The 23543-nt window shown below is 36.7% G+C and overlaps 1 protein-coding gene across 3 annotated transcripts in view; it reads right to left on the reverse strand.

The window, feature by feature from the left end:
• LRP2 (LDL receptor related protein 2) overlaps nucleotides 1-23543 on the reverse strand; it is a 138366-nt gene that overhangs the window by 110912 nt on the left and 3911 nt on the right. For all 3 annotated transcript variants that reach the window (XM_075093368.1, XM_075093367.1, XM_075093366.1), the window contains exons 2-4: nucleotides 7764-7871; nucleotides 5461-5583; nucleotides 2797-2913 (exon numbers count right to left, since the gene is read on the reverse strand). In XM_075093368.1, coding sequence (XP_074949469.1) covers nucleotides 2797-2913; nucleotides 5461-5583; nucleotides 7764-7871 — 348 coding nt within the window. The remainder of the gene's footprint in view (nucleotides 1-2796; nucleotides 2914-5460; nucleotides 5584-7763; nucleotides 7872-23543) is intronic.

Here is a 23543-nt window from a genome sequence, read left to right on the forward strand (position 1 = left end):
TTACTCCCAAAAAGTATTTGCTACCCCGAACAGTCTTCCATTTCATTTTACATTTCTAAAGTTTTAAAAACAAAGTATTTGCTAGCTGCCGACTATTTAAGCTAGAAAAACAACCTGATACATATATTTAAAGAAAATTTCTAAAACCACAATTTTATGAAATTAAAACAGCCTCAATGCACTAATTACATGACCTGTAGCTGAAAAATTGTTCTGATGTTTATCTTAGCCTCTGCTTGGGTAGTTTTCCCTTGCTGTTAATCCCATTAGCAGTAAAATGGACTAAGGCTTTGAACTCCTTCGTTCTATTTTTTCATATTTAATTGCTGAGTTACTTCATATTGGTGACATTTTGCATTTGACTAGTTTCTTAAAAAACGTAACTTATTCAGCAACAAAACTTTCTTCTTTACAATCTAAATCTGCTGCCAGACAGATCAGTGAGTGCAAGGCATAAGTAAACAGACATGATAAGTTTGCATTCTGTTATGCTCCATGAAATAACAGAATAAATTCTAAATAGCTTTTTTCTTTCATTGTTCATGGATGTTTCATTTTTATTAATGAAACCTTTTACAGTAAATTAAATAAGGGAAAAGTAATGACAAAGTAAAAGGCAAAAATAGTGATATTCCTCTTACACTTGCTTATATCAGATAGTGTGGAAAAGGAAATGGATGAAACAGTGGGAAAAATAAATATTCAAAGGAAGTATTAGAATCTACTTCAAAACAGTAAAATCTAACACACTAATCCCTAATGTGTAGTTAATCATAAAATCACCAAATTATTAATTTTATCTTATAGCTTCTGTTTAAAGTTGCAGGCCTTGCAAAGACAGAGAGGCAATAAAATTAAGCAGTCTGTCTGGAAGGGTCTTGTCATTACATTCTTCCTGTTTCTCCTGTCTTCAGCACCAACACATTCCTTTAAACTAGTCCCACACTCCTGCTTTCAATGTTCCAAGTCACAGTCATTCTTCTGTCTTAGAGGGACTGTCAACACATATTCTAATAAACCAGACTAGAGGCTGTTGAATGATATGAGGCAGTCCCTCTCTCCGGGGTTAAACATGCTGCCTTCACAACAGTCATGAGGCCTGCTGGCTGATGCAGCAGTGACTGGCTTTCCCACACAGCAGTAGAGCGCTACTGTTAAGGTATCTAGAGGCCCCTTTCCAAGCTGCCTTTTAATTTACTTATTTGAGAATGTTAAACATGAAATAAAATGTGCATTTCAATTTTCAAGCATCACAGAGGCTTCTAGTCTAAAGAAAGAATTGTGAATATTGACTTTAGGACTCCACTCCCAGTCTGCCATAGATTTACTGCATTATAATGATCACACCATTTCATCTGGCTGTTCCACACTGTATTCAATCACTACTCACAGATTTCTCAGAGATGCTGAACCTCTTTTTTAATTTACAGATAAAGCATTTTTTAAACAAGCATAATTTCTTCAGGATTTTTTTTAATGTGTCACAGATCCGCTAAATTAAGTTACCAATCTCTTTTCTTCCTCTAAACTTTAAGAGGAAAAAAATGCCAAGCTACAGAAGATATTTTTCCAGCAAAGATATGTGGTACTTTGGATCTTGGCCTTTAGCCATGTGTGTTGGTGACTTCAGAATTGGTTGTGGGTCTATCACATGGAAAAGTTCCAAGGTGGCTGTCCCAGCAACCTTTTATTCCAGAGTACCATATAGTTCTAAATCACCTTTCATTCTGCAGAGCGTATATTTTATCCGCTTGTGAGGCAGGGATAAAACACACTAACAGTTGGCTGACCATGCAATATGCTCGTTTTCCTTTACATGGCATGTGCATATGTCCTTTTTGCCTCAAAGTGCAGCCATTAACAGCATTCTATTTCTTGCTTCTTTATCTGTTCCTTAGCATCCTAGCCTCTTCCCCCACCTCCCATGCCAGGTCTGGTTCTGAGCAAAGTTTGCAGTTATATCTCTTTCCCAAAGGCACACTAGGTTCTAACTGCTAGAATAGCAGCTCATATGTTACATGTCACTCATGACATGTGTAAAGCTTTTCCTTAATACTAACAATGAACAGACATGCTGTTACACACTGTTGTGTAGATAATAAGCAACGGTATCTCTGAAAAATGTGGCCTTTGTTCTGTGGCCTGCTGTCATTTCCATCAGTATTCAACCTAGGCCAGGATCTCAGGAGACTGTCACCAGAGAGTCAGGCAGCCTCAACTCTGGGGAAGTTAGAATAAAAAATACTTGTCCACCTGCATTTTGTTGGCACAATATAAACAGCTTATCCGAATACAGTATGACCCAATGCCGCTTCATCTCCACAGGAAACTGCAGTCTAGAATACAAATGTTTTTGAAAGGGTCAAAGTCCCTCAAAGAAGTGATTTGGGGTCAAATTCTGCTTTTCTATACACCTTATAGCTGCCACTGATTTCATAAGGAACATACAAAAAGAATATGAAAACATTTGGCAAAGTTAGCCCTGAGTCTCCCAATGTTTTAAGCCATTTAAACATGCTTGCTTTTTTTCCAATGCAATATTAATTATCTTTCAGAAAATGACAAACAAGAAGCCCTGATCTTATGGTAGCAATTTGCATTTGAGTTCTGCAATATAATGGATTTGTATCAGAGTATCAGCTCTAGTACACAAAAGAATCTGAAATGAAACTCTCGTAACAAGAAGCATATTGTGGTCATCCTGTCCATCAACAAGCCCTTTAATCTTGCAAATTTATTAAAATGCCACAGAGAGATGACATGAAACCAGATCTAGTGCTAACAGTTAAGACTTACGGCAGATTCTTTCATCTGTTCCATCAGTGCAGTCCTTTACTCGATCACACCAGTATGCACTCGGGATACACTGTCCATTTGAACACGTGAACTGCTGACTTGAGCATGTCCTTCCCGCTGCAAGAAACAGGCAGTCTTTTCCACCAACCAAGATTTTTTATGCAGAAAAATAATTTCCCTCTTCTTCTTTAACTACTCCATCCTACTCACAAATACTAGCATAAGACTTTCTCCCCCTGTACTTTTGCGTATTCAAGAAGATTAAAGAACACTTGACAAGCACGTGGCAGATAACATAGCTCTATGAGGCCTTCTGTAGCCTGCCAGGTCACTGCCTTTCTCCACTGAAGTAGTTGTCTTCTAGGTTAAAAATTACCTCTCTAAGATTGCTCTGCCTAAAAGATTAAATTAATAGTTCTTACCATTTCAAAGTTTTCTCTATTATTTTGTTTACTGGGTCAAAATCTGTCAGTAACTATGTTTCTTGGTCAACTAGAATGCCAAAATGTAAACACAGCAGAGCTGGAGGTAAGGCACTGCTTTCTAATTAAGCCAGGGCCTCAACAGTCAGGAATATTTTACATTCATAACTAATAGATTATGTCTCTTCTCGTGACAGCTGCATCAGTGAAAAGCAACCACATTAACATGGGATTCCACTTAGATTTCATTACAGCTAAATTATACTCTCTGTTCTTCTTAGGGAAATTAATTGAATCTGTGAAGATATAGCTGAAGGGCAAAATTACTGCTAACTTTTCCTCCCTTCTGCCACTTGCACGTTTGTTTCTTTCAAACTCATGCTATATCTCAACACCATCCCAGTCTATACACTGACATCTGGTCTGCTGCTTTACAGGGGCCCTCTATTCCTTCTTCTGTCTGCAGTGTTCCCAAAGCAAGGTCAGCTCCTGGGATAACAGTGTCATGAGGGAAAACAAGAGCAAGACAGTGAAGTAAAACAAATTTGTTTTAGTTCTGTACATTTGACTTGAACAGCTGTTGGCTATTTTTCCTCAGGAAAAAAAAATTTAACTTTTCAAGAAGGAAGAGCTCCTCCAGGACTCCCAAGCAGAGATAAAACTCCCTTGTAGAAGAATAAGGACAAATACCAGGACTCTGCTGCTCAAAAACAGCAGCAGAGTGCCACTGTATAGTTACTAACACTCATGATTAACCAGTACATGGAGAACAATGCTACAGTGACCCAGTTCAAAAGTCAACTCAGAGCTGTTGCTCATTTCGCATTTTTTATCTACAGATTACTTAGTTAAAACATAATCAGCAGTTGTGCTGACACCTTCTCAGAGGAAGAGGGGAGTAAAAGGCTGTTAACCTTATTTCCAATTTTCTCCACCCTCAGCAGGAACAAGTATCAAGATATAAAAGCATAAACCAAGTCTGTGCGCAAAATTCTTCAAAAACTTAAACCTGTGAACCTCCCCTGAATCAAGGAGATTAGTGAGTAGCTCCAGAGCTGTTCAGTTTAAAGAAGTTATCCAAAAATTACACATAGAATCAAAAGGAAATTAGATTAATCTTATCCTCATCATTTAGAGAAACTTCTAATACCCAAAGCAGCAAGAAATCAGTTCTTCAGAACACTGTAACATTTGTCCATCCTGTCTTACACAATAATGTGGAGAATCTAATTTGATGCAATAATTATCTCAGTTCACTGTTCATCACTTCAGCACATACTTAACTGTATGTAGCCCTTAAACTGCTTAGTCACTAAATTCGAAAAAATTAGAAACATTTTATTATCAGTACTTATCTTGCTATCAATACTGATATTGCAATACTGATATTGCTATACTTGCTATCAATACTGAAAATATACTGCTATTGCAGTTAGGCTGCTAAATGATTTCTTTGCTCTAAAACATACAGAGAACAGCAAACACTTTAGTTTAAAACAGCAATTTGGACATGATTAATACACTGTTTAGCATATTGAAGTGAAATACTAATAGGAACTATGTCCTAAGTTTAAGCTGTCCAAATAATAATGAAAGACTAGACCTTCACCCCATACCAGGACTTTTGGTATTTCTCCTATCTGAATATGAGAAAGAATAGCTCTGGTCATTTCAAACAATAATGCCATTAAATAGCATCACTGAAGACAGTACAAGAATTTTCAGCAATGTTTACTTCAACTGACTGATAATTCCTCCTTTTTTATATTCATATAAACTTCAAAATTTTCTAGAAAGGAATGAACTTTTTTATACATATAATTCTGAGATGCTAGTGTGAATTTTGTTATGCAATGAATAAAGCAGCTTTTTTCTGTGACTGAGACAGTGTTTGAATATCAGAGTATTATGTGTATTTTACAATTTTTGGAACTACTAAATTTTGTATTGACTATAAAAGTAATATGCACTGTATATTTTTCTCCTTTTTTTCTCCTTCTAATTAACTGAAACATAAGTAATTTTCAGATTTCAAGACCTGGAGATGTTTTTTTGGACATATTTTCTGTATTTTATCTATTTCAGATTATTTAATTTCTAGAAACTGCTTTAGAGAGTTTACCAGACTCTTCTGGTAAAAGCTGTACTTACAGCAGGCTTGTTTCTGTATGTTCTCAATATGCTGCTACATGAATTACCTTATTTCACAAAGCTGATGTAACATTAGAACTTAAATACTTACGACATTGTTGGTGTTCATCTGAGCCATCCTCACAGTCTTCCTCATCATCACAAACCCATGACTGTGGGATACACTCGCCATCAGTCTGACACTGAAACTGATTTCCCTCGCAGGTAGGTTGTGCTAGTGTAAGCAATGAAAAAAAATGGTCATTTCAGAGACACCTACAAAAATGCTTTCAAAGAAAACAATTACATAAGGTGAAAGAAGACTTAAGGTTCAAGTGTCAATTGACCATAACTTCCACGAAACACATGAAGCATTTCACAAAACAGGGAAGGGAAAGTGGGCCACCAGAAGGATGCTCAGAGGTATAATTCGTTTTAGTGAACTTCTGCGTATGAATCTTCAGTTTTGTATCCTCTCCTGGAGGCACAGGCTCCTCTAGAAGGCAGGTCACAGTAAAAGCTTAAGGCTCTGAACTGCCCTCTGAACTAACCTCTTTTTTTTCCACTTATATATGGAGTCATGCTAGTTTTCCTAGTCTCACAGGGGTCTGTTCAATTGCTCTCACTCCACCACAGGTACTCTATCCCTGGTAGGAAGAAGGACTTTAAAAACAAGGTCATGACTCTTCTCTGTGAATTCATGAGGCAAAAGATGAGGGTCAGGTCAGAACAATCCGAATGTTGTCCCAGCTCCATTCTGTGCTTTTCAAATAGCCAAACAGGGAGCCAACAGAGAGAAAGATCAAAATAAATGTTTGAAACTGTGTTACAGCTTACTTCACCCCTAGTTAATACTCCTGGGAAGAATCACTAGCACAACACAATCCAGTAGACAGGGCTCTTGTCTTAACCATCTTTTTTCTCAGGGTCATGTTTTTGCAGTATTGCAAAGTCAACTAGAAACACTTTATGCTCATGGGATGATATGCAAGCACAACTACCAGTGTAAACAAAGCATCAAGGGAGAAAATCAAATCACTCTGTAGATTTAGAGTCAAGACCTACACAATTACATTAGAAGTGAAGTAATTAGAGGATAAAATCTATCACATACTACAGAAAATGCACTTTATGCATACTTTTTTTAATTCCTGTTTTAAGAAATGAAGAACAATCTTGTAATATAATTTTAACCTTAAGCCAGTATTAAACAGTTTAAAACTATCGTCCTAGATTCTTAAGTGCCCCACTACCTATACCACATTAACATATTGTTTTTTAAAGCACAATTAACTGAAAAAACTGAAGAGTTTCATTTTCATCTTCCTAATTCATCACATGTATGAAAATGAGAACAACTTAACTTCATGCCTATAACTATGACAAATGTAGTAAGTGTCGGGGGTTATTTTTTCTTATCTTTCACAAAGTCAATGTGAATTTTACCCACTCCTTGTTCAAAGCCCAAGCACTTTTTTCCAGTTGCAGCTCAGAACTAAGCTGAAATAGCAAGCTCTAGGACACCACCATTTTGTTTTGCCAGTTTAAGTCGTTCTTCATCCAGAACTGCACTGGTTTTTTGGAGCTAACTAAAGAGCTAAGTAACAGATCAGACTGCCAAGCTGTGTGAATTACCTCCAATTATTATATTGGTCAAGCAGCAAAGAAACAATCCAATGTGGAAAGAACCAACATAAATTAGTCTCGGTCCCCAGTAACTGAGGGGCAAAAACTGGCCTTACCTATAAATGGGCTGATAACTGCACCAGCCCACAAGACCTCAAAGAACACTACAGAACTAAGAAGGTAAAAGGCAGGCAAGTCCCTGACAAGACCGTGGAGGGAACTTCTTCATTTTCACAACTTTTTAACATTCAGCTTGAGAGAATCTTTGTGCATGGTTATTACAGCCCACCTAAATGCAATTATTGTCCCTGAGCTGCTGGCACTGAGGATAACACGACCAACTCTAGACAGCTAACCAAGACTCTACATAAGGTGCAGTAGGTACAGCTTGTTGTCTAAGGCCTGAAAGATCCAAAGATTTGGAGCTCAAGTGATGCTGGTGGTAGCTGTATGTACATCCAATATTCAGGATTATTGCAACAATAGAATACAATACATTTTTACATCTACTTAGAACGTTAGTCATCAAATGAAACTGCATTATTGGACACTCAAATTTAAGAGAAGGCTGGGTCGTGTTAGAAATTGAGCACTACCTGATTTTCTGACTACTAAAGCCAATGGACTCAAGAAATCAGACCCTTAAGTAGATCCTGCAGTCATCTCAAGACAGCTAGGAGTTTTCTCCCCCTTCAATATCCATTCTTGTACCACAGGTACAGCTGAGCACATTGGGATCTCAGTATCTCTTATATTACAGAAAAGTTGCTCTATAGTTTTTTTACTTACGACAACCAGCTTCATCTGTATCATCTGAACAGTCTCTAGCCCCATCACACCTCCAATCTGCAGGAATACAGCGACCATTTCCACAGCGAAACTGCCCCCGCTCGCATCCTGTGGTAAAGCAGAGCAACAAGCAGGTTAGTAGTACCAGCACGTAAAAACAGACAGTAGAGTGCATTCCTGTCAAGAAACTATAATCTATCCATCACCTTACAGCATGGAAAGGAGAGAAAATAATATTATCATAATACAAAAACATAAATAAGTATACATATAAAAAAGATCTCTGCACACCCAGTCAACCAAAAAAAGGAAAAGAACAAGCTCTAAATCTTACAGGACATTTCCCAACTAAATTGCTAGAAAATTCCCATAATTTTAATATTTGGATATTATAAAAAACCCAAAAATTAAAAATAACCCAAACAAGTCTCAAAGGAGCACCTACACTACAGAAACATATTTAGCAGGAATGTATCAATTTTAAATTCACAGGCAGTATAGACTTAAATAAAGGTAGGGCATCATTTTCCACATTATTTATATGGGCTAAACATGCTAAACATCAGCCCTCCCCAGAGTCTCTGAGGATTTAAAATAATAATAATAAACCCCTTAGCTGATGTGGAAATCTTGTTTCAGCAGTGACTGCTTGAAAGTATAGAAAGACCTCAGTTTTGTTTTGTTTTTTAATAATGCCCTAATATTTAAAATCTTTCCTCTGAAGTTCAGGAAAGCATGTCTTCAGTCAACATTTGAATAGCAAACAATTTTAAAAGAAAATAGGCTTTCATTTATGACTGATCAAAAGCTATCCTGCTGTCATTCCCTACTGCCTGACCTCCTGAAAAAGATGCATTCATTCCCAGGTCTGAATGCAGCTGGATCAGGCCTTTATTAGAGTCGACTAATGAAATCTCCAGTCCCATAGGAAAGAGAAAATGCACTGTTTATGGCCTTCCCTTTCGACTACAGCCTCATAAAAAGGGAGTGAACAGTTTTATAGGTCCTAAAAACAATGAGCTATAACATAATTAGGTACAAGAGAGCTCTGTTTCATGTTAATCTGTTGTCAACACCTCAGAGAGGGGAACACTGAAAAAACCTGAGGTAGTAGCAATGCCCAAATCCAAAGAAAAAAAATGTAATTACTAGCCATATAATAAAATTACATCTTTCAATTATTCTGAGTGATTTGTCCAGAGAAGATAACTTCAGTATACATAAAACACAACCACCTACTTTTTGAATTCATGATGACATAAATAACAAGCTACCCTAACTTTCATGTAAAACCAGGGATATCAACACTGTCACATAAACACAGTTAAGTGATGTATTCCTAAGGGATATAGAGGCAAGCTACTTTATGCAAGGAATGTTCAAATCTGATTGTCTGGTAGTGACATCCTGATTTATAATGTATCCTGCAAATGGTCAAAAAATTTCACTTGGATAAATGGTGGTACGGAGTGGTACAGGAGTACGTTCACCCAAATACCTTCTATAGACTAATGCATGATGGTGTTTGGTGGTGCAGGTCTGGGGTTGGTGGTGCAGGTCTCTTATCAACTACCTTTAAAACACAACAACCTCCCTTGCAAAAATGCCCTGAAGGAATGTACAAGTTCATTCTGGAATCCCAGGCCCTCTCACTGGCTTTTGCCCTACAAAGCAACATTTCCATATGAGATTAGCAGGTAAAGCTCTAATAAACACAACACATAAACCACCATTTATTGATTGAAATTACTATGCAAAGCAAATACTAAATCCGCTTGCATATTTAGTATATTATTGCTATTCAAAACCACTGGAATATTCATAGCCACTTACTTAAAAGGAAGTTATAATACAGAATTAAATCTGCATCCACATGATTAGAATTTCTAATGGAACAGATGCTTATAAATGAGCAATATGAGCAATTTGTATATTATTTTAAACGACAAATAGCCAAAAAAAATTCAAGTACTACGTACAACCCTGCTCTTTTATTTTGCCTATCTTGTATTAAGTTACTACAGTTAAACATACCTTTATAGTAATAAAAATTAGGTGATAACACTGATAAACATTTTAGAAAGCATTATAAACATAGCAGTCTCTGTACAAGATGAGAAATGGTAACTAATTGTTAACAGAAAACCTGCAAATCACGCAGTTCTACACTTTGTAATACTTTGCAGAATTACAGTTTAACTTGCTCACACCTACATACAGTAAGCGCTGTATTAACGTCTGTTTATACAATCCTTCAGCAGACCTGTTATAATTCATTTAATTATGGCATTAGGCTTTTCAAAAGTTATCTTCCATGCTTACTTATAACTGAAGGCAGAGAGCTCTGAAACACCTATAAAAATATGAAAGACTGATACTTCACTTATCACTGGTTTATATTATCTTTAGGACAAAGAAAATTACATAGCAGATAATGATGTTAATTCGTTAAAAAGACAATCTTTGAAAATAAGTCATATGGAAGAAGTAAAAGTGATCTGCAATATCAAGGGCACTTCTCACCAAGGTTCTACAAAGCTTGCGTTTCAACTGCAAACAAAACAATCCTAACTTTGAAAAATGTGTGATTATAAAATTACTGCTACAAATGCCCAGGAGAAATATCCAGAATGAAAGAAAAATAACCATGTCAGCAATAACCAGGTTTGTTACTATAGATAGCTACAGAGACCATTCGCTCAAAACTTAACTGTACACAGTCTGCTAAAAATGAGTACTGGAAACTTATAATATTTGGAGAATTGTTATTTAGTTACTATGTATTTAGGTATACATTTTAAACAGTATTAAGCAAAAATGTTGCAGGCATTAATCACACTGACTAGTAATGATCCACAGAGGAAGCACATACATCCAAACAGTCTATTTCCATTGGCATATGCTATGCGAGTGAGCCTGCAGCACCTGGGTTTCAGCAAAAGCGGGGACTGTCAGAAGACAAGGGGTATCTGCTTGATTATTGTCATTATTTGAAGCCCCGATTGACTGAAGGAATAGTCATTAGTAATTTTATGGAAGGTTTTGCTTTCAATAAGAGATTTTTAAATTTTTTTTAAATGGCAAGGCAGCTCATGAATCAGTCAGACATTGCCAACAATTAATACTAACGAGCTAATTTCCATAGAAATTCTGATTTACTCTGACAGATGCTGATAAAACCAGACACCTCTTTCGGGCAAACAGAATCCTGTTAGCAGGATTCCTGGAGAAAATAACCACCAAGTTTAAAAACAAGCAGTAAAACAATTAGTCTTCATTTTCATGCTTAAAATTTGCTAACAGAAAATAATCTAGGTGACTTTTGAAAGTTCAAAATTCAGAAATGATTGAATTTTTGGTGTTGCTCTATTTTTACTGTAATTCAGTTTTAGTCTTCCTACTGTGATCAAAGCACCAGTAAAATGCTAAAAAATGCATAGCAGACCTTATGAATCACATCAGAACATATATAAAGAAGAATCTCTGGGCATTAGCAGAAATAGTTTTGAAAAATAAGCTCTGTTTCAACTGCTCAAAATTCAGGAAAACACCAAGGAAAAAATCAAATATATGATATAATCTTTAATATAAAATAGCACTGAACAATGCAAACCAAAGATCAGAAACACCACTGGAAAAATATAGCCAAAAGCACTATTTCTAAGCTTCTTGCTACACTAACTGTCTCTGGGCTTTAGGTTAAATTTGTCACTAGACTTTCCATGGTTCTCTGTCTGGGATTCTCTTACGAGACTCCTGAGTCAATGTTTAAGATTCACAATTTGCTCAGATAAAACCATAAGAAGGCTAATATTACTGGCTCTGGGTAAGCTACTTGCACAAAGATTACACCAGGTAGTCATTTTCCACTGGAATAAAGCAACACAACAGTGATTTTGTCAGAGAAAAGATTGAACAAAACACTAACCAAGTAAAATACTTTTTTTTTGCTTTTAATTTAATTTAAAAAAATTATTTCTTACCAAAGGAAATAATGTACTACCAAGCACTATTCAATACAATTACTTCACGTTCTGCAAGACAAGTTTTGCCCAACAACTGTTGCCTGCATAGGAATGAAGTATCCTAAGCTAAACCACTGCCAAAGACAAACCTGGCTGCCACTAGAGGATGGTAGTGAACCCTCACACCACTAATGAATGTTACGCAATGTCACATTAAGTAATATGGAGCTCCAGAGGAGAGACAGATTGGTAGCTTTGGGTATTTCACAGCACAACAGTTTAACCCATTAGGGCTACAGTCTTCAACAGGAAGGCAGTCCATTACATCCTCTCAACCTCTGTGCATTTGCTCCATATGTTTGTGTAAAAATATTTAGATTGAGAATTAAAGCTTAATTCAGTCCTCATGTATTTAAATCAGAATGTTATGTTCATCTTATAATGGAAACCAATACTGCCTTACTCTGTCACTCTTCGCATTACTTGAGACTCCTTTCAATTCCTCTCTGAACAGTTCTAGTCTTTTCTAATTCTTTTCATTTTCTACCTGCCCATTCAACTGTGATGTCTCTCATACATTTAACTTTTACTCCAAATCTTTTGAATTACATTTGTCATCCACAGATTAAGAGCACCATGACTGTCTATTCTGACTATACAGAATAGGCGAAAAACCCTCATTTATTCTTTCTTCCTCGTGCTCACAATACCTTTGAGAATTACTAACACCTCTTCAACAGTTAAGCTTTAATAAAAGAGTTAAAGTAATGAAGAATGTATTAAGCCCAGGGTAGATTGTACCACACTCAAACTGTCCACTCAAAAATGAAACTTACACTGCCGCAATTACTTTACGCTTCAGAAATCATCTCTCTCAACAGATTTTTTGTGTTTAAAAGAGTAACGTTCTTCAAAGCCATAGTTTTTCAACTGAACAGTTCCACCCTTTAAAAACCTGCATTTTTTCAACAAATAAGTGCAAATGAACTGTACATTACAAGCATCTTCCACATTAACTTTACAAAAAGAAAAATAAGTGACAAGCTCTCTTTTCTCCCTTTCTGCCTTCCAACAAAGGGTATTCTTTGTCCCCATCCAGCCCCCACTCCAACGGCCTTGCAGGTAGAAGAATCCTGGAGAATCACCTTCCATACACTTTGATGTCAGATTTTTGCCTAGCTTAATTACACGTCAAACAGCCCAAGGTTTTGGAATGCTCAGGGCGGGGAAGCTGACCCTCTGGAAATTCCATCTCTGTTTCCCCACACTAATGAAGAAAGAAGTAAAACCCACAATTCAGGAAAAACCTTTGCTTATAATTGTAAAATGCCCTGTGACACTGAAAAGTAGTACTCTGCTAGCAATTATAATAGGCAAATGAACAAAGATTATTTAAAATATAAAGAAATATAGTGTGATAAAATTATGCTAAATCTTACATACCATGACACAATATTTAACTTTCAGTCTTTCTATGTTATGCAAACTCCATTACATTTAATACAAACTATTCAGATTAAAAAAGACACAGACCACATGAGCGTTTATAGGTATTACAGAAAGCAGTACAGTTTTATCTTCCATCTTTAAGACCTTGCAATGCAGAAAATCTTTTGTACCTACCTGTCTCTAAATTAGATTATATTATATAAATAATTTTAACTGACAATACCAAATGGGAGTACAAATGGGAGTCTGCACCCACTTCACATAACTGCAAAATCTCTGTATACAGATTGATAGGTGGACAGGGGGCTAGTTAAGGGACAATTTGAAGCAGAAGAGCTGCAGTGCCAGAGAGACAGTTACAATGTTAATAGGGAAGCATAGGCTTTCTATTACTGAATTATCATCCAGTTACATATTATAACATCCATTTAGGATGAGAGGAAATGGCCTCAAGCTGTGCCAGGGGAAGTTTAGGTTGGACTTCACCAAAAGGGTTGTCAGGCATTGGAACAGGCTGCCCAGGGAGGTGGTTGAGTCTCCATCCCTGGAGGTATTTAAAAGAAGGGTAGATGTGGTGCTTGAGGACATGGTTTAATGGTGGACTTCGCGGTGATAGGTTAGTGGTTGGACTCGATGATCTTAAGGGTCTTTTCCAACATTAACGATTCTATGATTCTAAGATTATTGTTAGTAAAATAGCATCTACAGACTCAGTAGTTGATCAAGGACTCTCTGTGCTTTGCAAACACTTAACAAAAAGCGTCATACCTTAGATGGTTTGCAGCATAAGGATGATGGGCACTTGAACTCACCTGTGTGCCCCAATATCAACAAGCAAAGGCCAAATGGTGCTGTTCTTCCCTCCACCAATGCATATTCATACTCTACTGTTTCTCCAGTGGCATTCCAAGAAGTCACAGTACATGAAGGGCACACTCAGTTTTGCTGGTATATTTCTTAGACATCACAAGAAACAAGACACATACACCTTGATCCTTCCTACGGAGATGCCTCCAATCTTCTACCAATCAGCATCAGAAGGATTCCTAGCCAGAGACTCCATCCCTGGTGTGCTTTACCGTGATCACTACTCTTCATGAAAGTTGTCTATTTCTGAGTGCATTTATTCTTCTGGATGCCAACAACATCATGTAATGCATGTGCAGAATTACTTAATTTACTTATTGTTTTATTATGCACTGCCTAACCCCCAAGCAAAGATGCAGACATTTCAGGAAACTTTCTGGTACAGAAATTTCAGATTATTTTACAGGGCAGGGAGGGATGTGGAAATTATAAAGGACTGAACTTGAAGCAACAGATGTGGTTCTCCACTGACACTAACTGGACTAAGAAATTTGGCTCCCAAGTCCCAGTTGCACAGCTGCTTCAAAAATTAGCAGAAACCCATTGATGACAATAATAAAATAGCTTTGCTCCACCAAACAGCAGAAGATGATACTTCTAGCCCTTCTCCCTAAAGATCCACTCACATGTAGAATTTAATATATAATTGGATCATAAATAGAACTGATATCAGGAGGGTGAGAGGAATGAAAACAGAAGAGAAACTTAAGTTTAATGTTTGCTCGTTTCTTTCTTTCTGTAAGCCTACCTGGACATGCAGAGTCTATTTCCATCTCAGATGAATGAGCTAGATATTCCATAGTCACAGGAGAGGAAGTTTAGAGTAAACCATGTCCTAAGTTCAATGGACTGATGGGTATCAGCAGCTGTAAATGGATCTTGCCTGTCAGTAGAACCCAATACCTACATTTTAAAATTTTACTCACTGATTTTTAATAAAAAGCACCTTAAAATTCCAGAAGAAAAGTGAAAATTTTCTCTTTCAATATGGACTTAGAAATAACATGTTTCACTGCAACAACAGCAGATTTTTATGGTTTCCCTTTCAAAACCACTTGCCAAGTAGTTAAAAAAAAATAAAAAGGAAATCTGGAGACAGCAGAATCTTCATTGTTCTCTGTGCTTTGTGCCTGCATGCTCTTGCACATACAGACACTTGCCAACTAAAACCATTGTTAAAACTAAAGCATCAAATCTCATTTTAGTAATGGTCACATGCAAAATCTTTTTAAAGAACACTTAAAATCAGCGTATTCTATGTTAAACTATTTGTTTTCAGTTAATACAATTATAAAAGGACTATAGATTCATTTCTGCTAATGCCTCAACATAAATCCAAGAATTAAAGAAATTCAGGATTTTAATCTACTGAAACTAAGCAGGAAAGCTTTCCTGCAAAGAAAAAAGGGTTCAGGTCTCCTGCAGACATCAAGTTCAAAGGAATGACACTGTAAATGCCTCCTAGCAACGTTAAAGATATTCATAATCCTCATCCTCTCTACCTTACTTTAGGTTTATTAATTGAAAAAGCAATGAATGCAAACAGCCTCATAAAAAGAGAAACAGTTCATAAATTCATATTTAACAAAACTATTCAATTTTATTTTTTTCAAGTATAAGCCTGAACTAAGAATAAAGCGAACAAGCTCCTGCTTTTCTGATAAACCACATATGCACCTCTTAGAAAAAACTCTAGTTTTATTTTTTCTTAAAGCTCTGGTATTCAGAACAAAATAACTATGATTTCTACATTATCACTTTAAAGCCAGCCATTTGGGGAAAAAGTAAAAAAATATTAAGATATACAATATTTTAAAACTATTTACACTGATCCTAAATGTAAAAAAAAAATAAACTTCTTAAGGTCATGACAGTTTATATATCATACATGCTCACAAACAGCACATATCCATACTATGTATCTTTACCATCATACAGTACTATAAGCAAATTAATCAAAATTAAGTTCCTTTATAATCTTGCTTCAACTCACACACTTTTTAAAAAGCAACAAATAAATTCTTACTATCTTCTTAGTCCTATAACAAGGCAGGAACAAGAAATAATCCTTTTAAGCAAGGGTTAATTCTAATAGACAGGAGGTAATACTCCTTTCTACTGATAAAGTAAACATTCCTTATACTGAACGGACCAGGTTCCTTCTTCCATTTAAGTCACTGGCAAATCTCTCGTGCTTTAGTGACTACTGAGAATCAGCCATTAATTTCTGCTGGACACTTTCTTTAACCCCAACCGCGTATAAAGTATTTTCCAACTGTATATAAAGTGTTTTCGAAGGTGAGACTAATAAAAACTATTTGTACTCCTTTCTCAGAGAATTTAGTGAAGTTCTTATCTGTATGGCCAAATTCAAGAGAACCAGTATCTGCAGTACTGAAAGATTAGCCTTCACAATATAATAACGTATCTTAGACACATTACACGTAAAGAACATGTTCTGCACTAAATTGGATAACGTCAACCAGTTGTCTTGACATTAGGTGTCTTAATCCACATAAATCAATTGTGATTGTGTTAGCTGGGTAAGCGAAGCAAGCACTGTGGATCACTAGGGAAACACATACATCTGAGCTCTCCTAAATCCCAGAAGGTTCTTTTTTATGAATGGCACATTAAATATGCAAAAATCTGTTCTAATTGACCAAATGACATAAAGAGGAAGAAAAACAAGCAAACACAGTAGAAATAAAGACATCCCCAGCTACTCACAGAAGGAAGCATCCCAAGCATTTTCATAAGAATGAACCTTGCTAATGGCCTCGAGGCTGCTGTAGAATCACAATTGGGTCACAGAGTGAGGGGGGCAATATGAGCAAATGAGGAAAATCTTTAAGACTAGGAAGTATTCACACTACGGGGAGGGTGGGGGGGGAGAGAGGAAAAAAAACCTTACACAACTTACAACTTAAGAGAGAACATGTACAGTACATACCACTGAGAAACTCCAATAAATGTGGTAGCAGATGATAACCTTCTCAGGAAGGTATTCTAATTTTGAGAGCTGAACTGTTTTTTTAAACAGATTTTCCAACCAATGTGCTGTTTGTTCTCAAAATTAGACCCCATGCTGAGACGGTGAGCTACATTCAATTCCATCATGCTCTCCTGAAAGCTGATGAGTCATTGTAGCACTAGAAATCAGCCTCAGTAAGAGCCTTCCAATCCAGTCTGTGACAGTGAAATTGTGTAAAATTTTATATTTCTTTCATGTACTATTGCTAGATCAAAAATTGCTATGCATCATATAACACTTTGCCAAATCATAAACCCTACTGGAATATTATATCACAAGTTATTAAATCAAAAATCAAACTTGTCATGCAAAAAATAAACCACTTCCCACATAGATAATAAACACGGTAAAAGCACATAAAGTGAAAGCTATTTCTCTCTTCTCACCACGAACTCACATCTATAACAAAATTTTTCACTACTTGAGTAGCACCATCATAAATAGTGTGACTTGAGGTAAAAGAGACAATTTAAGCTGTGTCCCAAAGCTTCACAGGGCACTTAGTCATCAATTTGCACTTCCAAAATAACGACTGCTACTTGTTGCAAACTAAACATGTGAGAACATTTTCAGAAAAGCAGAAAAACTGAAGTGTCAGTACAAAATAGATAGATCATATGCTACAAGCATCTAGTGTGCCTAGACAGACATTCTAATGCTACTTACTACTGCCCATGTCATTCAGAACTATGTATATTTCTCCAGATTCATTGACACTCATCACGCTTCTCCCTTATTCAGTAGTGACTCAGTTTCAGCTAGCAGCTAATAGCTAAGGAAGGAGTGACCAGCCATACCAACCTTCTTGAATAGGAAATTCTATGTGCTAAGGCAGGCCTGAGTAGAGGAAGGATCACCTGAACTGAAACAACGATGTTGTCCAATGTGCTTATACAAAATGCAACTTTATCTTAATAGACCTGAAAGTGAACAATAAGAATTAAATCATACTTTGGCTATTTAATTTTTAAATGTGGTATATTTTCTTTATAGTTTTCAGTTTAAAAAATAATTTTTAAACATCCTTTCATCCAAACAGTAATACTAATGAGTTTGTCAAATTAAAAAGACAAAGTCCTTGAATTTGTCAGAAAAGGATAAACACAAGAAATATTATCTCCCACTGAAACATTACCCTTCCAGTCAGCCCCAATGGAAGCATTTTACTTAGATCTCCCCTACACCAGCCAAACTCTACAACTATCAGATTTACTCACCCATTTGGATTTTTTAAGGATGCTTGATTCTGCTGCTGCTTCCCTTTATTGGTGGCTGCTAGGCATAGTATTTTAAGTAATTCTTCAAATTACATTTGCTAGCTACTCTAAGCAGCTAGCTAGTCTAAGCAGCATTCCAGGCACAGAAGTGAACAGCAGGTAAGAAGTGTCTCCTACTCCAGCTTGTGTAGCTCGGTAAGCCCTACACTTGCTGTCTCGTTGGAAACACAAGAGCATACAAGTACTGCATACTACGTACTTATATCCAGAAGCAAGTGCACAAAACCACAGGAAAGGCATATGTCTCCCAAGTTCCACAGTGGTAGCACACAACATATGAATAACATTGCTCACAGAACGGCAGGCGTTTGCCTACAGACTTGGAACCTTTAAATTGTAATCCCTTTCTCACAGCAATAGTTTCCACCAGTCTTTCAAAATGCCTATTAGGAAAAAGATTGCAACCACACCAGGTATACTGCTGGCCACAAAGTCAGTGTCTCCATTCAGAATGTTTAATGATCAAGATTTGCCCTTAACAGGGTGATAATCTGGGTCTCTCTCTCTGCTACCTCATGAAATTTGTGGGATTTAAGTCTCTGAGAATTCTTGACCCCTACTAGAAAAAGTTAAATCAGTTAAAAAGTACTGCACATCTAAAGAGAAAAAACCAAAAAACAAAACAAAAACAAGCAATCCATTGCTAAAGCATCTTTTTTTTTAGGAAACCAAACAAAAACCAGGGAGGAATTGTTCCTGTTAATAGGTGATGAAGTCTTAGTATGGATAAAGTACTTCTTTTCAAGGTTGGAGTTTTTACCTCACTCTTAGTTTAAATTTTCCTACTCATTATTTTATTGAATTTAACTATTTGTCCTTTAGGTTCTTTTTTCCTCAAGCAAATTCAAGAGATAGATACCCAAATTTCTAAAGGATTTAAAGTTCATCTTTCAAGTTTGATTATTTTTTGTATTTTCACTGGAAGATAACCATTTTATAACGCATTCTGTGTCAGGCTTAGTAAAGTTAAAAACTACAAAACTAAAAAAAGCTAGTAATAACAGCATTTTTGCATTTCCACAGTTAAATCATCATTTTTTTTCAATTGCCTACAGTTAGAATACAAATTCCATGACATGATATCACTTCTGCAAGTGCCAAAGGAGACCAGTTGTCTTTGTGGCCCTCCTTACTCAGGAAGAGCTCACAGTGAAGCAGATGGCCAGCCTGCCTGAGCAAAAAGACAGGCCACAACTGAGCTATGTGTGAGGCTCTACTCAGATTTCTTATTGGTTCAGCCAACAGAAATTTGTCAAGGCTCAGATTAACAACTGAAGTAGATGCAGTTTAATTACTCCACTAAATACCTTTCATGTACTGCAGAGGTAACAAAAGTAATTTTATTACTTGGATACATTTACAGAATACTAGGAACAAAAATTCATTTTCAGTGAGGCTTTAAAGTGCATTCTGTGGCTGACTTCATAAGGAAAAGCAAAAACTGCAAAGCTAATAAAAACAGCTCATATGTTCATATGGAAGACACCACAAACTTTCTCACCCATTTCAGACACAAACTGGAGCTCATTTGTTTCACACGAAATGGTTTAAAAACTTATTAGACCTCACAGTAGTAAAAGTTATTTTTATTAACACAGCTAGAAAGCCAACACAAACTGCAGCAGCATTCCATGTGCTTGGTTATCATCCAAGCATTTATTACATTGCAGGTTGAGAATAGCCCTACAATCCTGCTCAAAAGTGAACACGTGAGCAGTCCCATTCAAGTCAAGCCATCTGTTTACACTAGACAACTTTACAAAGGGGTTTCCCGCAGTGCTAATACTAGTTCACTATAGCCCTGATGGGACCACTCTTGTAACTAGCATGCTAGCCAAGCATTTCCTGTACGTTCTTAGCAGTAGCATTAAGAGTGGTTGCATGGCCGGCTGAGCCAACCCGCTGACTTACCATAGGAAAAAGGGGTCTCTCCCTCTCTCTCCCTTTTTCCAACTCCTCTCCTTCTCTCACTTGATGCCAAGGTTCACTTTCTTTTCCAAACTCCAGTAACTACTGGACCTTTCTGCACGCTGATCCAAATCATTAAGCCACCAGGAAACCACCTAATTCCCTAGGCCAGGTTTGTAAGTGAAAGCAGCCCACAGTGCCATCCGATGAGCAGTGGTGCTAGCGCAAAGCAAGCAGCAAGAATGCAAGGCTGGCAGCAGCATAGGAATGGGACAGTGGAGGAGAGAGGGAAGGAGAGTGGGGCCTCCTGTTACCAGCAGCAGTGAACTGTTCGATTGGGTCATCACTTCTCATGAACCCATACCCTTAGATGACAAGGAATGACAAGGGCTGGATCAGATCTAAATGGGGTCTCCCACTGGTATGGAATAATGTGAACTTTACATAGGAAGCTCCCTTCATCTGGGTAAACCTGGGAAGGATTGTTGATATATATATGTACTCCAGCTCTGCAGGCCCTATACTTCCTCAGACTAAACTAAACTGTGGTATATTTATCTGAGTTGATGATGTGCACAATGGTTTCAGAAGATAAAAACCATTACCTAGATTCTAAATATATCAGTTCCTGGGATACCTTGTGGACGATACCTTTTTTTTTCTTTTTTTTTTTTTACAGATGCCACAGAACACAACTAAAACCTCCATCCTCCTTGCTCCACAAAAGCATGAGCCCTCAATCCCCATCAAAGGGAGTCCCTATTGGAATGGACCCCCATTCTTCAACTCAGCTCAGCAGGGTATAGTATCATGACCTGCTCGTGCAAGAAAATAATCGGGCAGACACACTGCAGCTGTAAACAGTGCCCTTTTGCTGAAGATCTGGCTTCTTGATTGTAAAAGAAAGGCAATTTACTCATGTTAAAAGCATAAAATAGAACAGGTCATAAAAGCAGAACAATTTCAGTCAACTCTTATATGTCATTTCATTAATCCAAAACAAAACTTCTAACAATGATCCTTAGATCTCTAATCCACTTTAAGCATTGCAAAACAAAGAAAACATTAAAAGCCTTGAAACCAACAGCAAAAGCTTATGGAATCCGCTAAAGGCTGTCCATTCCATTAAATTTTCTACTCTTACTCATTAAACTTCATTTTCTTAAACTGTTCTAAAAGCGTGCTGAGTTAAGGAAGCAAAAAGTAGTAAACAAAATGAACATTATCATAAGAAAGTGGACTTTAAAATAGATCTCAAACAATAATAAGTGATTGAGAGATATGTTTACTCTTCAATGAATCCTATTTCCTATCTCTTAGATCAGTACAACTCAGGGATAATTTCTCTGAAATTAATAGAGTTGCACTGGGTTGACTCAGAAGAAGCCTTGTTATTCCCTCATCTAGAAACAGCTCAAGGTACCTTTAAGAATAAAGTCTAATTATCAAATTATATAAAGAAGCACTTCAGTTTTAAATAATTTGAAAAACAGCTCTGTCCTTTATTTGCCTTTATTGCCTTTGCTATTAAAAAGAAGCTGACAAATTATCTGATCATCATCGCTAATTAGCCACAATAGAATAAAAACATCAACTTCTTTTTAAATAGATGTCAACTTGTATATTATTAATTAGAAGGGACCTTTAATGTTTTTCAACAATGACAACTTCTGGAAAGTGTCATTTCCTTTGAAACATCCGAAGTGCTATATGGTTCCAGTACTTTTTAAGCAGAGTTCTAAAAGAGGAGAAACAATTATAAACTCCTGCTTTAAAAAGTGATAGTACAATGGGATTCAAAGTTACATATTTGTCCATCTGAAGAGTTTTCACAAGCTCTCAGATCCAAAAATAAGTATTGTAGGAGGACCAAATGACCTGTGATCCAATACTCATAACGACAAAATGAACTACACCTCTACAATGTGCCTGTTTCCTGCCTAATTAAAAATAAGGTATTCAGATTTAAAAAAAAAATTAAAATCTTGACAGAATCACCTCCAGGTTTAGTGCTAAATAATGAGAAGTTAAAAAAAAACACCATTGGGCTTTGATCTGGCAAAAATCTAACAATGCAAGAAGGCCTATGGAGGGGGAAAGGTTCCAAACAGTGTGATTGATTTCAAGTCAATCCAGGAAGCCCAAAAGGAAAAGAATTAAAAGGCTTTAATGAAATTGCATTCTACCTTTCCCCCAAATGATTCTTTGCTCATTTCCTGCAAAACACATGGAAAGTAAATCCGGATTAAAGTAGGATTTCATTGCTCAAATTTCCAATCAGCTCAAAATATGAAAGAAGGTTTTGGGTTGTCTTACAGTGAAATAGAAGCATCGCATACATCATACATTTATCCTAGTTGAAATCTCCTTAGATGTTCTGTCTCTAGTTGTCTTGACTGCTGTAGTTTAATTATTTACTGTAATTCTAGCATTTGGAATTGAACCTAAATCTAACCAGGTGTCATCCAATTACTGCTTTCAATTTTTAACTAAAATTCTGGGATTTGTCCCATTCCTCACTTTAGCTGATGACTTTGCAAATTCCTGATATGCTTTGCTGAACAGAATACAGAAAAAAGTAGATTATTAAGAAAATTAAAGAGATGTACTAAAAAAGGGCTACTCATTAAAAAGAACCATTAAAAAAAAAAAAAAAAGACTGTCAGTGCACACAAATGCCACTCATTAATTAAAATGTGAGAAGACAACAATGTGTTTCACTGATCAGTACTTTTAAATTGTCAGCCCTTAGGAAATAAAGTAGTTCAGAGCCAGGTAGACTGACGCTCAGTAGGATTTTTGCTCTTGATTTTGTGCAAGTACATCTCCAAGAGAAACCCAGAAAATTATACTAGTGCAGGATTATGAACATTGCAGCCCATAGGTCATGCACAATACCTATTAAATTGTACGTCAGGATTCCACTGGTATATTCATTTTCTTTGCGATCCTTTCTCCCTTCTCATTCCTCCCAAAATCTTAGTCCCCAAGGAAAGTCTCACTCAAGGTCTTCAAACACTAGGTCTTGGTAGGAGCATAATCTTACAGACAGGCTTCTCTGTCATTTAAACATGCACAGCGCTGTACACTGGGTATGAATACTGACTCGGACCTGTCGCCTCCGGCAACGTCACTATACATCATTCTACAGACAGATTAAATAGATTTGAGTGAAGGCAATGTCAAAAATCCACTGAATTATTAATTTGGAGATTGAACTATTACAATACTTGATGGAAAAGCATGCACCTCCATGCCGTTCTGGAAAGAGCTGCTGTAG

This window comes from Phalacrocorax aristotelis, chromosome 5, assembly GCF_949628215.1.
Source record: "Phalacrocorax aristotelis chromosome 5, bGulAri2.1, whole genome shotgun sequence".
Lineage (NCBI taxonomy): Eukaryota > Metazoa > Chordata > Aves > Suliformes > Phalacrocoracidae > Phalacrocorax > Phalacrocorax aristotelis.